Consider the following 16676-nt stretch of genomic DNA (forward strand, 5'->3'; position numbering starts at 1 on the left):
GACTACGTTTTAATTTTCATTTCTTTCTCTACCTATCTTCTTGAAGTCAAGAACTGGATTAAACAGGTGAGGTCAAGTTCACATCCTAAGGCTACTCCGTAATTTCACTGAAAAGCTTCCACACATTTCTTAAAAAGCAACACATAAGGATTTAAGGAATGGAATGGTTGAGGGATCTATCTGTTCCCTGTTTTTGCAGAAAATGGAAAAAATGTAGGAGTTACTCTACTCCTAAGCTCGTGAACAACAAATGAAGCATAGCATACAGTAACACTTAGTCCCAATGTTTTTCTGCAATGAACATGTTTCATTCAGAGAGCTGAGGCTTCATTTTTGTTGTATAGAAGACAGTTCTTGTTTCTAAGCACAAAGGTTTGCAGTTGTGAGGATGCCCATATCTTACTCTCCTTTATGTCCCACTCTTGATGGGAGTTTCCATACCTTACCACCATATGTGTGCACACAATGAACTCTGGCTTGGAGTTCCACTGGTGGTATGTGATATAGTAATGGGTCTGGAGCCAGATCCACTGCTGTCCTTTGGTCAGAAACCGATAGCAGCACGACTTCCCCTTGCCAAACTGCATCACTGTCAGAAGAAAGCAGACACAGCTAGTAGCGTAGTCACCAGTGTGAAAAGGTCATGAAAACTGAGAAGTGGGACAAAGGTGTCCACAGCCCCACTGACTCCTAAGCATCTTTTGGGTTCCTTCTTCTGGCAATTTGAACAGCACATGCTTTAACAGGAAAATTAGCTTTAACACTAACACATTAATGTCTGCTACAACTTAAACATAACTCTTGCTGGCTTATGTGCTGATCACATACTCCCTAATAAGGCACCCGGGATTAGTTTCTAGCAGTGATCATCTGAAGACCTGTAGCAGTAAAATACTGGATAAAAATGCTTGTGGAGATGAGTTTTCTGTACAGATGGATGTTAGTGACCGTACAGAATGAAGTGAGTACAGGAGATAACATTGTGCAAACACAGAAATCATTTGAAACTGAAAGAAAATTCACAGATAGATAAGAATTTGAAGGGTAGTAAACTGTGTTGCATTATAGGCTTCAAAGATTCAAGGACAAAATTAATCTCTGCTTTTGTTCTAAGGGTTTCAAGGGGATCCCAAACATGCATGTATTTAACCTTTCTATATTTTAATGTCAACTTATAAAAACTAATTTTGGCTGGATATTTTCAGGCCACCCAGAGGCAGTAAGACTGAGATGTTCCACTCAGATCTAAAACCAAATATTTGAAAAGGATTGCCTCCTTTTCTTCACTTCACAAAAGAGCTTTCCACTTAAATCTTAGTAGATTATATTCAAATAATCACAGGTAGCACCAAATACATGGTGAGCAGCATTGTGCTAAACAGTCTGCAAGAATTTTACAAAATACAATCTCCTCAGAGATTGCCTGAACTATTCCTGTATATTTTTGACTAATAAAGCAGGAGTCAAATCTGGCATGTTTTATCCATTCAGTGAGTCTCACTAACTGCTGCTTGGAATAGAGAAGGCGAAAGTGCACTTCTCAGAGCTAGAGGAATTGGCCTCAATCACAGCTGATCAGCAATGATGCACCCAATCTGCTACAACTCTTACAGCAATGAAGCAAAGGTCTCATGGCTGTGTGCCTGTATACCTTTCCCTGTCTGAGTTTACATCTACCTTAACAGCAACCATATGTCACTGAAAAAGGTATCCTGATTAATTCGCAGAAACTTGGGCTATGTGATACTTACAGTGTTCGTGGCACCTTGCAAGAAGCTCTAGGTCATCTATATGGTAATAGTCGTAGCCAGAAGTACCCAGCACTTCAAAAGGCAAGTATCCTATGATCGGCGGTGCTCTGCATTTGGGCACAACAGAAGTGAACCCATACAACCACAAAACAAACAGTAGTTCTGCATGTTGATGGGGATGTGCCAAAAGCCCAAAGAGTGGGCACGTTCAAAGGCCTGTGACAGCCCCTTCTTCTCAGGGAAAAAGTGCTTGTGGAAATTAGCTTGGTTTCTAAGGGGCCTTCATGTGAGGACCCGTGGTATGGGAGTCATAAGTCAGTGGGAACTGCGCATGCAAACACGGGCTGAATTTTGAGGGAATTATTTCCACGTTTATATAACAATTGTATATTTTTGCTGCGGGACATGCTTTGGTCCACTGATATTTGTAAAACAAACAAGAACAAGCTAATCACAAATGCAACATGAGAAACAGAGTGGTTTGTTTTAGAAGGTAGATAAAAATAAATGCAGGGTAGAATAGTAAACGTTAGCTTTTGTCTTAGCGGTAACTCTCCCATTCACGTGATTTAGATGTGAAACATAACACCTTTTGAGAGAACTGTGCTTAGGAAAATAGCAGTAAACAAACACAAAACATAGGATCGCTCTTCTTGTCACCTACCTGTGATCCAGGAACAAAAATTTCCATTCCAGACTGTGTCTTGACGTGAATTCCTCTAAAGGCTCTTCCACAATGCACATCTCCTATATGGTGAAGAAAAACAACTTATTGAGACCTGCAGCTTCACACCTCTACATCTAGATTTGTAAGCTATAACTAATTAGCACAGAAAAGATTCATACACTCCCTGCTAGTTCCAAAGAGCAATCTATCACACTTGTTTCTGTGTCACTGAGCCCTTTCTCCTCACTGGGGTCATATCTGCCCCCAATTCCTCTCACCCCATCTGATATCTTCACCACTCCCCCCATCCATCCAAGGTGGATGTTGGCTTTGGTGGGCATTTGTCCCTCATTTCTGAGTGGGAAACAAGGCCTGGCTTCAAGCACAAAGGCATGGGATGACATCAGGAGTGAAAGTTTCTCCCACGGGAGAGTCTCCATTGGTGCTATTCAGGACATCCTGTCTGTTGTCCCCTGATGTCCCCCTGCTTCTTGGTACTGTGTCCCACTGGACCGTGGGCTCAGCAACACCTTCCCATCATCTCCTCCACTACTCCTCTCTCTGCTGTTGCCCACAGGGACAGAAGTATTTTGGGCCACCAACCCTCTTTGAGAGGAGAAGCTGTCATCAAGCATTCCTTTTATACTTATTAATGCCCAAGTAAGTGATTAAAGTTGTTGGCCACACAATGGCCAAAGGCTTTCATGCATAGCTTCAATTCCTCTCTTCCTCTCTCCACCTTACGCCCAGATCCATGCTGATGCCAAGAATACACTCTACAGTTCAGGAGTTGCTCAGGTGCAACATGAGAACACTGTTACGTGAAACCAATGTGCTGATTCTGCTGTGCTCAGCCAGTCAGATAAACAGTGTTGCCTCCATCTGAGAGGAGAGAGCCAGGATCGGGGGTTATGTGACTCATCCAGGTGACCTGGGGAGATCAGCGTTTAGAATTTCCTGGGTGCTTTGGCAGCTGATGTCTCACAATCCCTGGGTCAATTGTCCTCATGTGCAGCCCATTTTGATTCTGTGTGCACTTTAACATTATGGTTACCCAACACTGAGGGAACTGCTTTCAGTGTTCTCAGAGAACCATGACTCTGTCATCTGCTCCTAGCACGACAACTGTGGTTAGATTAATGGGAGGTGTCCTCCTGCACCCAGCAGGGACCCTACGTGCTGTCAGGGCCGTGAATCAGTCAGGAGAACCCTTGAGTCTCTGTGCAGTGACAGAGCCATGCCAGGGGGCAGTGATTTCATCCAGACCATGTCTCAGATGAGCTTTTTAACCTCTTAACCCCTGAGGACAGGACACCCGATGCAGCAGCTCACATTTGTTAATTAGGGAACCATGGTGTCAGGCATCAGGTTGTGATGTCTTTTCTTTCCAGAAACAACCATTTTACTATGTAGATCTGGGAGGAGGTAAACTGGAAGCAGTGACCTGAAGACACCAAGGGACACGAAATGAGAACCATCTGTGCTCTGTCCCATCGGAGGAACAGAACTCAAACAGCATATCTGTGAGGTGACGTTACTGTTCCTCACACAACCAGGGCTCACAGTGCAAGAGGGGCAGAAGAGACACCGCTTCTGCAGATCCTTACTCACCCTGATAATCCTCTTCACTGGATTTCTGTGCATGAAATGTGATAGCCGTAATCCATTCAATTAGCAAAACTGAGAATTTCTCACACTACCATTTTGATAACTCCAGGAGAGTATGGGATCGAAGATATGCCCTTACCTTTAAAAACTGAGGCGTAGCCAAACGAACAGTAGCGACAAAGCAGATCTGCTTTCCTGGTGATGCTCTGTAAGCCCTGGGAACAGCCTCATCAAAGCCATTGCAGGTGGAATTAGGCACTGGCAGGACAAAAAGTGGGACCCAGCGTCATGCTTCGTACCAGATCTGCTCTCCCAACATATTTTGCACACTTGAAGCATACTAGTATTAATTTTATTCACAGAAGTGCTCTAAAAGCTTTTTAAAGCTGATATGCCTATATATATATTTGCAAGTCAGTCATGTTAGGCAGAAAGGCATCAGGGCTTAACTTCAAGTATGGATCTTAGAGGTTAATCCTGATAAAAATAAGGCCAAACCTTATCACAGAGCATAAACCAGCTTATGAAAAGAAACCCCATACATCCAATTGCTCTTTTTCACCACTCACAATGCAAATACATGCTGCAGCAAGCCTAGCGTGCACTAGTCCCATTTGGCAAGAGAGGTGGTGAAGGCAATGCTTCACGCTGTCAGTGAACAAACATGGAGGACCAATGCCAGCAAGGCTTCAACAAGCTAACAGAGCCTGCCTGGGATCCTCAGCTGATGAAGAATGAAGTTTTTGTTCCTGTTCTATTTCTGCTTGTGTTGAAGAAGTACACGAGTACTCCGTATATGGCACTATCTGCCAGAACTGGGCATTTCTCAAGGATCTGTATGTGTCTCCTAAACACTGGGCAGAAAGAAAAATAGTGTGATGCAGATAGAGTATGCGTGTTTTTATCTGTCTCTCATGACTGTATGGTTTTTGTGTTGCTTTGCAGGCCTGTTAGTACATCCTGCCATAGAGATGTATTGCCAAAAGAATGTGTTGCCTTACACTTGCCCACAATCCCGTGTTAAAATGACATAACGCAAATTCGTCATCCAAGTTTGAGCTGTTTAGCGACGGTAATCCCACTCCCATGGGACTGTAATAAACTGTGTGTTAAGCTGCAGTGGGAACTGAACTTGCACTGTCCCCCTTGGAGTCAGATGGTCCCATCCAGCAGCCAGAGGTCACCAGAAGGAGTTAATCTAATGTTAATGGTGATTAATGCTAATATGGAGCTCCCTTTCCGTTATCCAACTTTACCCGCTCTCTTTTTTTTCTATATCCAACTTTATGAAATAGTTTTCTACAATTTATTCTGCATAGGGATAAGCACATTGGCTCCTGTGAAAATGAAGGGTGTTATATCTGTCTGGGGAGGAATTCAATAGCAAATTTTACTCTGGGATGTTTCTGCACTGGGCTTTAGTTCACTGCCGTAAATTGTAGAGACTGAAGAAGTCTCAGCTTATTCATCAGATGTGCTTCTGGAACCCAGAAACCTATTGAAAACCTTAGCATAACAATACGCAGCTGATAACAAGGATAACAGGGTATAAGACAGTAAAGTAAGTACTCTGGGGAGAATTCACACCTGTGATTAACTGACTTAGACCACTGTATGCACAATGTATTGTGCCAAAAGGGAGAAGAAAGATTCCTCATCTGAGAAGGCAGCACAGATGTGAACATCCACAGAGACTGCAGCTCTCTTACAGAAGAGTCTTGAGGGCACGGCTGACTGGATATTAAGATAAAAAACATGGGCAAAATTCTCCTCCTTTCACCAGCAAAGCACACTCGCTCTGGGAACTTTCTAGGAATATGAATTCCAGTTCTGCTCCTGGGGTTATGTGCATATAAGAGGGCTTCTACAGGATTATTAGCACAAGAGGTGGAAAAAAGAAGGAAGAGTTAAGAGCTGTTGGAAACAGGAGAAGCCTTAGTAAAGAGCTATTGGTTCTGCTCTGATGAGATTCTTTCATGCAAGTCTGTTGATTTCTGGAGTCAGTCCTGTTTGAAAATTAATGTTTAAAAATTAATGATATGGCTACAAACTCACATTAAGGACATTGTAAAGAAGTTACTTCCAAGCTTACTACCTAGTATGTCTTTCAAACTGAAGTCAATGGGCCAATTTCTCTCTACAATGGCCAAGTTCAATAGCAAATAGCCTGGGATCTAAGAAGAATAGAATAGAATAGAATAGAATAGAATAGAATAGAATAGAATAGAATAGAATAGAATAGAATAGAATAGAATAGAATAGAATAGAATAGAATAGAATAGAATAGAATAGAATAGAACAGAATAGCTCAGTTGGAAGGGACCTTCAAAGACCATTGAGTCCAACCTAACAACTTCACCAGAAGTTATTGAGGGCATTATCCAAATACTTCTTGAACACTGGCAGGCAGAGGACACCAACAACCTATCTAGGAAGCCTGTTGTAGTGTTTGAGCACCCACAGAATGAAAAAGATATTTCCTAATGCCCAGCTTTGTGCCATTCCCGTCGGTTCTCAGGAGCAGAGCCTGACACTTCCCTCTGCTTCTCCTCCTCAGGGCACTGCAGGGAGCAGTGGGGTCAACTCTCAGCTTCCTTCTCTCCAAAACTGGACAGCCCATTGCCCTCAGCCTCTCCTCGCAGAACATGCTTTCAGCCCTGCTACCAGCTTTGGAGCTCTCCTCTGGACACTTTCAAAGACGTTACCATTCTTTCTATGTTGTAGAGCCCAGAACTGCACACTATATTCAAGGTGAAGCCACAGTGATGCTAAACACAGTGGGAGAATCACCTCTCTTGGCTAGCTGGCTATGCTGTGTTCAGTGGAACACGAAATATAAGAAATAAAAATAAGATAAGCACAATCAGTCTCCAAAGTTCAGGTATAAAAAGTTAACCTAGTTATTGAAGCCATGGGCTTGCAAATGACTCCATTTCCAGGAGAACTGCTGGAAGATGACTGAGTTGCACCAAAGACAGCAGATGGCCCTTTTGATGTAAGTTGTTTGATGTAAATGGACACGAATCAGACATTCTATTCCCAGGAGAGAGCAGAATACATCCCTGAATGTGGCATTTACAAAGTAGAATTATATTTCCAAGAAGTAAATGCAATCCTAAAAGGGTAATAATTGTCATATAATATAGCTGTACAGCATTTTTGTGATTTCATCACTGAGAATGTCAAACTTGGAGGCAGTGAGGGAAGGAGCTCGAGGAGATGAGGTAGAGATGGTCTGGCTGGATGTCAACCAGCCTACAAACTGATCTGTGCTGTCTCCATACAGAATTGTCTCTGACAAAGTCCAAAGCATGAAAAGTCTCCATGATGCAGGCACATAACCACCAACTTGAAATGTGAATCTCAATCTGAAAGTACCAACTACCATGACTAAAAGTAACAAATACATGCCACTTGTTTCTGGATTAGTTTCTGCCTGACTTATTTTGTTGTTATCTGTTATTTCCACAGCTCTATCTGCACAGCCAATTTGCCTCTTCTCTTGCAGTTGGTCAGCAAATTCCAACTTGTTCTGTTTCACAGAATCATAGAATGGTTGGGGTTGGAAAAGTCCTTAAAGTTTCTGTTTCAACCCTCTGCCGTGGGCAGGACTGCCATCCACCAGGTCAGGCTGCACAGGGCCCCATCCAACCTGGCCTTGGGTACCTGTTGAGATCTGAAGTGTAATTTTAAAAAGAGATCTGTGCACACATTTTAAAAAGATATCCTGGTGTAATCTTTTAAACAGACATTTTAAAAATCATACTTTATAATTTGCAGGGTCCGTTGGAAAGAAAAACACACAGTGCCTTTAGGAGTTCAATAGTGAGCTCTTTGAGAGCACAACAGAAAAACAGTTTACATAGGATGAAGTCTAAGGCTGTGATGATATTTACCCTTAGAAGTCTTGGAGTGCTTTTCTCAGAAAGTGTCTGATGAAAATTTGGAACAGGCTATAACCAGGTGGGGCCGGGTAACAGAGGGCACGTGTGTTTCACAATTAAATGATTTAGACAACATATCCTGAATAGGGAAATGTTTATTGGTTAGCTGACTGTGCTCCTTGACATGAGTTCTAATAATTTTTGTGGTTACCTATCAGATCTGCCGCTAGAGCTATGACAATTTGTTTGCAGTGGAGGTATTAAATGACCTGCAAATATCATGTAAGAAGATAGAAATAAACTGATTTGCTTGTACACAGAATTTAAAAATAAAAGGACCAGGAACATTAAGGACAAGATGTTAAAAATAAGTAATATATAAAGCCCTTAGCTGCTACAGATTAAAAAGATTTTCGCCCTCAGGGATTCAAATCATGCCACACAAAATGAATGAAAGCATGCTTTAAAAAAAAACAGATGACACATTATTCTGTTAATAATAGTACAGCCGCGGGTTGCTCGGTCATCTTATTTTAACTTGGGATGTTTAAAACATATTCTTTCTGTAAAAGCAAGCTTCTCATTTATGTCATTTTAAAGAAGAAATCCTTCTTTCCTATTTTGCAAGTAAATGCTAATGTTTAAAGAACCAGTTTTAGTGACTGCCAAACAAACTCAATGGTAATTTCTAAAAACATGAGCAAACAGACCAGCACAAAACCAAGAGTGCTTCATATAAATGAACTCAGACCACAGATAAACAGAACATTCAACAATTAATATATGTAATGAAGAACTCTAAAGTGCTAATGGCAAGCAAGGCTGCACTCAATAGCTTTGAGTGAACAACAGTGACGGTCTCCATACATCACTGTCCATTTGGATCTGCTCTCTCCTTTTTCCTCCTCCTGCTCTTCATGCTGCCATCCTATGTGGATCCAAACCCCATGCAGACTGTTTAGGACATGAATTTTTTTGCTGATGTGTCCACAGAGAGCCTGTCGTAAGCAATGTATGTTTCTAGCTGCAGCTTCTACCACTTTGTTCACAGTAAATAATAATATGTGGCTGTCAGTTCTCATCAAAACATTCATTTTGAGTTATTCTTGTTATCAGATGTTTCCGCATATGCTTGTAGAGGCTCAAGATCAGTGTGTCTTCTGTATAAATCTGTTTATTTCCTTCAAAATGGAATTCAGACTAAGTTAATCATTCTGGGAGTGTTTTGTTGTTTTTTTTTCTCCTCCCTGGCATAATCATTTCCTTGATGGTTATTGTTATCTCTAAGAGACACATCAGCTAACAGTGGAGCTATCTGCTATTATTAGCACCCAGTAACAAGATAATTCCTGAGTTTCCTGATAATTGGAAACAAAGATGCAGGGTTTTAAATCCCACTATAATATTTAATTCTACTACTCGATCGTGAGCTCTTTCCACAAAACAGTTATCTGCTCCTTTAGGAGCAAAACCTCAGGCCTTTTGGCTACAAGGCCACATCTGCCCCTTTAAAGATGCTGGTGGTTCTTTTTGCTTTTGGTAAGCTATTTGGAAGGCAGATCTCAGGTTTTGTCCCTTTCAGAAGTGTTTAGGCAAGTATGTCACCTCAGGAATACAATAGCAAAGTCAATATTAGGTTACATGATTGTGAAAGATCTTCTGTATATAAACGAACAAACAATTTTTCACAGGGGAGACAAATCCGGCTCTCCTTATCTTTTATAATCGGAGTGAGCTATTAAGCGGCTTTGTAAAATAATTTATGCTCACTTAAATTGACATTTCATACTGGAAGATAAATATTTCCTTCAACTTTTTGGAGAATTGTCTTTATTTCTTTCCTCCCCTCTCAGCCCTCAGATCAAACTGGCAGGGAACCACTACACTACGCACTGGTTGGTAATGCTGACCTGAGTCTGCCCCATACCACATCCTGCCTGTCAACAGGGGCAGTGGTGGCACTCAGTTCCCTCAGATATCTGATAAATTCAGCTCTCCAGGTTGCAGGAAAGGCCTCAGTTAGGTGAATGGAGATAATCCTGGGAGGGATGTGGCCCTGGGCACTCTGCTCCGGGTAGCCCTGCTGGGGTTGCAGGGGTTGGGCTAGAGGGACCCAGGGGGGGACCCTGCCAGCCTCAGCCAGCCTGTGAGTCTGAGATTTAAGCACTCAGAATACTGGAAGGCATTCCTCTTTGAAACAAAACAAAACAACAACAACAACAAACCAAACAAACAACCAAAAAATATCCTGTAATATTTTCTTCTGTGAGCAGCCAGGCCTTTCTCACCAAAGCTGATGGTACACAAGAGATGGAACACAACCCTCCTGTTCTGAGTGGCCCAGAGACCAGTTCTCTAGGGACTCCTCAGTCTTCTTGTCAGGTTACAGCCCAGCTCTTCTCACTGAAGCTTAATTAATGATGATTATATAATCCTCCCAAATAGAAAATCAAATCTCTTGTATTTGATTTAGCACAGGCAGTGACTCATACAGTTAGTTGCTCAGCACAGCTTGCACTGCTGCTTGGCTGCTCGACCCCTCATGCCTGGACACAGCTAATTTGAGGGGGTGCACTGTTGTCAGCTTAGAACTAGCTTAGGTGAATGCTGATGTAAACCTGGCTTGGGCTGGAGCAGCTCCTCTCGCTTCCAGCTATAGCTGCACAGAGAGCTCTAGGGACAGTGATCTTCTGAAAGACTGAACACATGCCGGCAGCAATGGCAACTTCACCGGCAGTTTCTGGGAGCTGCATGTGCATCCCCCTGCCCTGCGCCATCTCTCTTCCGAGATGGGGGGAAAGCTACTCCTACACAGGCTCTGTGTAGGCTACGTAAGGTCTGGATCCCCAGCAGCAATCCTGGTGACAAGTCGCCATGGTATAAATCAGGTATTTGTTCTGCTTTAGAAAAAAAATAAATCTCACTGGCATCTCAGTGTTATAGTAAAACGGCCTTCAAAGCTGAAGAGGGAATTAGCCCCACAGTTCCCAAAGAAGTTAGGGAGAGCAGCTAAGCCCCTAAGACTGTCTAAGTCTCAGTCCTTCAATTTAATCCATTCAAACCCATCCCTATATGATGTTCTCAGCCATAAGTCACAATGTGATTAACAGAGAAGGTACAAGGGAGGAGGGTTGAACTGTGAGACCCCAACACACATCACCCTCTTCCTATAAGTATTGCAGTTATGTTGGCAATGAAAAAGAGTAAAACAAGTCTGAGAGGTAGGTCATGTAAAAGGTTATGTAGAAGTAGGATAAATCTAGTGACGTTTCTGTTAAAGAGGCCAAAAATGCACCTACCCATACTTCAAAACACTCAACAAAGGTTGAGAAGAAGAGGTTAGGACTGTTGTTAGGACCATCCCTACCACAACACTAGGCCAGTGGGAATGGGCATCTTAGTGTTCTGGGAAGACCCCGTGCTGGGGCAGCAGGGCCATGCAGACAGAGAAGGCTCAGGAAATGCTCAGCAAATTGCAGAAAAACAAAGGTAAAATTTGGCATTGGACAGCTAAAGGGAGCAGCAAAAACTTGTATTTAGAGAAGAACATCCTGTATCCGTCTCCCATGCGTAAAAACATGCTCACACTTCTAGTGCTGTGAAAAGCTACAGGGAAAAGCATTCTTGAATACATTCATAAGGAACATCTCCAGCTAATTAAGCTTAATTTGCAATTTCTGTCCTCCGCTACCTCATTTTTTTTTATCATAGCCTAGCCTCTGCAATGGGAAGAGGGAGCATCATCTCACAGATCAGGACAAGTGCCAGGCCCTCCCTCCTGACCAGAGTCCATCTGCAGCAGATTGGGGAGAAACTGGAAGAGGTGACATGAAGTGGAGAATTTAGAGAAAAGTGGCACATGGAAGAAAAAGCAGAAAATTGAAGCAGAAAGCTTGTGTCTTATTTCTGAGCTATAAGCTGGAGTCCTTGCAAAATACTTCTGTATGTTCTGAAATCAATATGCTCGCATTTAGTCTGTGTGCATTAAGCTAGGGGAGATATCTGGAGCAGCAGAAAAATGCAAGTTGCATCTTTCTTCTGAGAAATAGCCACTGATCCAAATGCAGGGATGTGAAATCTCTAACTGGGAAGAGGACAATGTTAAAGTCACATGAAAATAAAAGGCTGAGAATCCTTGAGAAAATGGATCAGAAATTCCCCCGGTAGAAATGTATCCTTATGAGTCAGCACCTGAAATCCGGTTTCTGCTCTAGAAAACAGAACAGCTTGGTGTGTGCGTCTGCCACGCGGCCGCATTTCTCTCCATTCAAACTAGAAAGCATACAGGCGATTGCATTTTTATACAAATACAGCCCCAAACCGTATGGCACCAAGTAAGAAATACATGCCTTCATGCTGCACGTAGGTTTCTATTCTAGTCATGTGGCTCAAGACCAGAAAGTTAAACGGGGACAGGGACATTTCTTCACAGTGTGGTGTGCGGTTTCTGGAAAGCACAGTGGGGAATTTTTGCTGAGGATGACCTATTTGGAGCAATACCAGCAACTTTTGAAATGCCACTCCAGAGTTCAATCAGACAAGTAACTACAGCGAACTCGAGCAGGCAGGAGAGGGGAAAGCGATATAAAAAAAATATTTCATTTCTGACACTAAGAACTGGAGCAATCTGTTTGTTAGGGAGCACATGAGCTAGAAATCTGCCCCTTGTCCCTTGAAAGATGGTTTCCTAAGGATGACCATGCCACAGTGCGGGCTGTGCCAAGTGCATTTCTCTCCCCGTGCTGTGGCATCAGGCTCAGTGGTGCTGGGTAGGAGTGGGAAATGGCAGCCTAAAGGGAGGCCTTCGGGTACCGCATCGTCGCCCTTCCCCACAATGGCTCTGTGGGGATGAGAGGGCAAATCTGATAGGCTATTGCCTCTGGCACAGGCTGGGATCCGTGTTCCACATAAGCAGTAGATAGGGTGGCATTCCCTTTGTGTAGTCTAATGGGTACAGCTGTAACTCGCAGTACTGCAGAGTACAACCCAACCCTCCTCTGAAGCTGGCGGTATTTGCAAATTTGCCCAGTGTCCAAAGCAAACAAAGGGCATAAACAACAGGAACTGACAATTTTGGCCATTTCTCATTCAGCTTTTGCAAATCAGCTGTTAGATCCACACGAAGCGAAATCTGCCCCACAACATTACAAAAAGCCCGTGCAGTACAAGCCTGTGTTTTTCAAAGGAGCAATACTTACAGACCATTTTACATAGCTGAAGTAACATTTATACAACGATTAAAGCTTACCATTGCTGTAAGACCGAAAATTTCCTACAAATTTTATGTATTCATATGTTGGAAATTCCTTTGGGTTCAAACTTCCTCTCAGAAGATGACAATAAAACTCTAGTTCATTGTCAGCTGGATTGTTAAAAGAAGAAGAAGAAATAAATAAATATACTATTTGAGCTAAACACAACCCCAATCTTGCAGCACAAGAGCAGTGTGTTACCACTCGGAGTCCTACACATCAAGAAGCAATAAGTGGCAGGGTCAAAGCCCCTGCAAGAGCTCTGGGTGTAATTGACCTATGCGGGCCTCTTCTCTTCCACCATCTTCACCATAGCACTGACAAAACACTGGCATATTGAGGTAGAGAATTGTATCCTACAGCTATGACTTTGTTTTCTGTTTAGGTTTTTCATGACTCACAGCTGTTTTACATCTTGTGTTGCAAAACTATGCCTAATTATTTCAAAAAATCTATTAAAATAACTTCAGCATATTAACTATGAGCTGCAAGATTTATGTATGCAGTAAATTAAGCAGCTGTACATCTCACATTATTGTGTGCTTTCTGCTTTCCTTCATCTTACCTCCTAGAGTGAATAAGGTTGAGGCAAATAAAAAGGATTTTTAAGAAAAATAAATTCAATTTGAAAAAGAATTATGATGATTTTACAGCCACTTTTCAACTATAATGCAAAACAAAGGTATGCACCGCTAGCATATCTTTGAACAGCATCTTATTTTAATGGGCTGAAATATCAATTAAGATGTGATTTGTCTCAGGCAAACTGTTACCACTGGCTAACCTATTTTCCTCAGCTGTCTCAAAAGATGCTATATTTAATAATTAACACAACTGCAAGTACTTTGCCTATAAAATAAATGCAATGAGTTTAATTTAAAAATAGTACCAAAGGGTCATGCCAGGTGGCAAGATCTCTTTGAAATGCTATGAACGTAAGTTTTATAATGCATGCCTCATAAAAAAAACCTCCTTCTGTGAAAAGTTTTTTATCCTACCCACGCTTTTTGATTTACTGGGAAAGATAAAATAAAACTTACTTTTTAGGTAATCCGATGAGGCAGAATCTGTCATAAGCATACAGGAAGATAACATCTTATAAATTTCTGAATGTTCTTGTTCTGGGAGGAAATTTAACAAATTCTGATCCAAGACATCACACTGCAAAAACAAACCAACAGAAATATTGATATTAAACAGCAATGTCACAACAAGCATCACCATGACATTCACATTGCATGATGAATCCTTCTTCCAGGAGATGTTCTGCCATGGACATCACTTTGTAGCACTGTCATCCCCCTAGGATGGGGAATTGGTGGCCAAGAAGGCCAATGGCATCCTAATTGGTAGCAGAAATAGTGCGGCCAGAGGGAGCAGGGAGGTAATCGTTACTCTGTACTCAGCACTGTTGAGGCCTCACCTCAGTGCTTTGTTCAGTTTTGGACCCCTCACTACAACAAAGACATCAAGATCGTGGAGCAAGTCCAGAGAAAGGCAATGAAGCTGTGATGTGTCTGGCGCACAAGCCTGATGACGAGCAGCTGAAGGAACTGGGGTTATTCAGTGTGGAGAAGGGGAAGCTCAGAGGAGACCTTATCGCTCTCTACGACGACCTGAAGGGAGGCTGTGGAAAGGTGGGGGTGAGCCTCTTCTCCTGCAGAGTTAGAAACAGGATGAGAGGCAACGGCCTTAAGTTGCACCAGGGGAGGCTCAGATTGGACATTAGGACAAATTTCTTCTCAGAAAGAGTGGTGAGGAAGTGGCACGGGCTGCCCAGGGAACTGGTGGAGTCACCATCCCTGGAAGTGTTCAAGAACCGTGTGGATGTGGCACTGAGGGACGTGAGTGGGCATAAACTGACAGACTTAGATGATCTTGGTCTTTTTCATCCTTAATGATTCCATGAATTCATGGTGCCACCAGCACAAGCCCTCTGGAACTGAATGCCCAGGTGTTTCCAGCCTTGTGGCCAGCGGGAAGGAACTCAAAATGCATCCAACTGTGATGAGTGAGAGCTATTCACTGGTACAGGGACTGGGGAACAGAAAGATGGAACCATTTCTGTACAAGGCCATGACCGGCCCATGGTGGATAAGACAAGAGTATGTCACAAGGTTGCCAAGAAAAAAATCTCCCTGTATTCAGTGCAGTGACCAACACAGTGCCTGACAAGCCTACCTGAAAGGATGTTGTGAGATAAAGTAACCCTCTAATGGCATTAACTTGCATTCATCTCACTAGAGACTACCTAGGACCAAGCTGACGTACTGACACAGCCCCACTGTATCATCAGAGCAGCTGCTAGCAGACTGCACATTTGTGCTGAAAATGTGTTAGCCCTGTACGAGACTGGCAAGTTATTAATCATCATCATTTATTCATATATTTACTTAAGATTATGCTTTGGTTTCCCTCCGCTTTCTACCCAGGCCTGCTCTTCTCTACGTAATTCCTACTTGGGGTAGGGAAATGCAGTGAACATACTTCGAAAATTAGAGTGGGACAGTTTGTACCCTTACCTTGATGCAATAATATATTAATTTATTCAATCACAAGTATTTATTAAGCGTGCTTGCTACTTGAATACTCCTTTTGTGAAGAATACTTGAAAATTATTTTTGTGACTTCAATATGTACCTCTTCAATACACAACCCACTGATATTGCATGTGATACAGTTATATATAAATATCCACATTATAGTCACACAAAATATTTTACATTGTTCACATAATTTTGAGAATATGAAGACCAAAGAAGGGAAACCGCTGTGCTGAGTTCAGTTCAAGGCTTACAGCACAGTCTTGGAAAAGTAATTTTCCTTCCCAATCCTTTTCTACCTGTAAATGGTAGATAATGATGCTTATCTACCAGTCTCAGACAGGTGTCATGAGGGTTAATTACTCTCTCATCCACTCAGCAGTAGCTGCGGGAGGGCTGGAAGGACCTGCTCACTGCTAAATGCAGGCCATCTCCGCACCTGATGTCAGCTCTCACTGCTCCTCACATTCACTACTGCTTTGTTGGTGACCTTGGGATGCACTTTCAGAGGTGCCCAGTGCCAAGACAAGAGGCCGTGGGCACAAACTGGAACACGGGAGGTTCTTTCTGAACACCAGGAGCACTTCTGTGCTGTGTGGGTGACAGAGGACTGGCACAGGCTTTCTGGAGGCTGTGCGGTCTCCTCCTTGGGGATCTCCAAGGCCCTGGGCACCCTGCTCTGGGTGGCTCTGCTGCAGATGTGTTGGGCCAGAGAGACCCAGGGGACCCTGCCAGCAACAGCCAGTCTGTGGTTCTGTGCTGCCTTTTGTCTCCATATTATGATCAAGTGCTGCAGTATCCCTTCTGTTTAGAGACAGGACAGAACAGATAGAATCTACTTCACGTATTTTACAGCTTTTGCTATTGAAAGAGGTCAGGAACACCTGTGGAGAAATGCACAGAACAACTTCTGGATCTCATCCAACTCAGGAATACAATAGTATTCTTGAATCAATATGCCAACCAGGAAC

The 16676-nt window shown here is 42.7% G+C and overlaps 1 protein-coding gene across 1 annotated transcript in view; it reads right to left on the reverse strand.

Moving 5' to 3' along the window:
* NPAS2 (neuronal PAS domain protein 2) overlaps window positions 1-16676 on the reverse strand; it is a gene marked incomplete at both ends in the record, with an annotated part of 96559 nt that overhangs the window by 17234 nt on the left and 62649 nt on the right. The window contains 6 exons of the mRNA XM_079536694.1: window positions 442-589; window positions 1752-1858; window positions 2416-2498; window positions 4166-4284; window positions 13159-13272; window positions 14203-14323. Coding sequence (XP_079392820.1) covers window positions 442-589; window positions 1752-1858; window positions 2416-2498; window positions 4166-4284; window positions 13159-13272; window positions 14203-14323 — 692 coding nt within the window. The remainder of the gene's footprint in view (window positions 1-441; window positions 590-1751; window positions 1859-2415; window positions 2499-4165; window positions 4285-13158; window positions 13273-14202; window positions 14324-16676) is intronic.

The sequence above is a fragment of the Tetrao urogallus genome (assembly GCF_951394365.1).
Source record: "Tetrao urogallus genome assembly, chromosome: 1".
Classification (NCBI taxonomy): Eukaryota; Metazoa; Chordata; class Aves; order Galliformes; family Phasianidae; genus Tetrao; species Tetrao urogallus.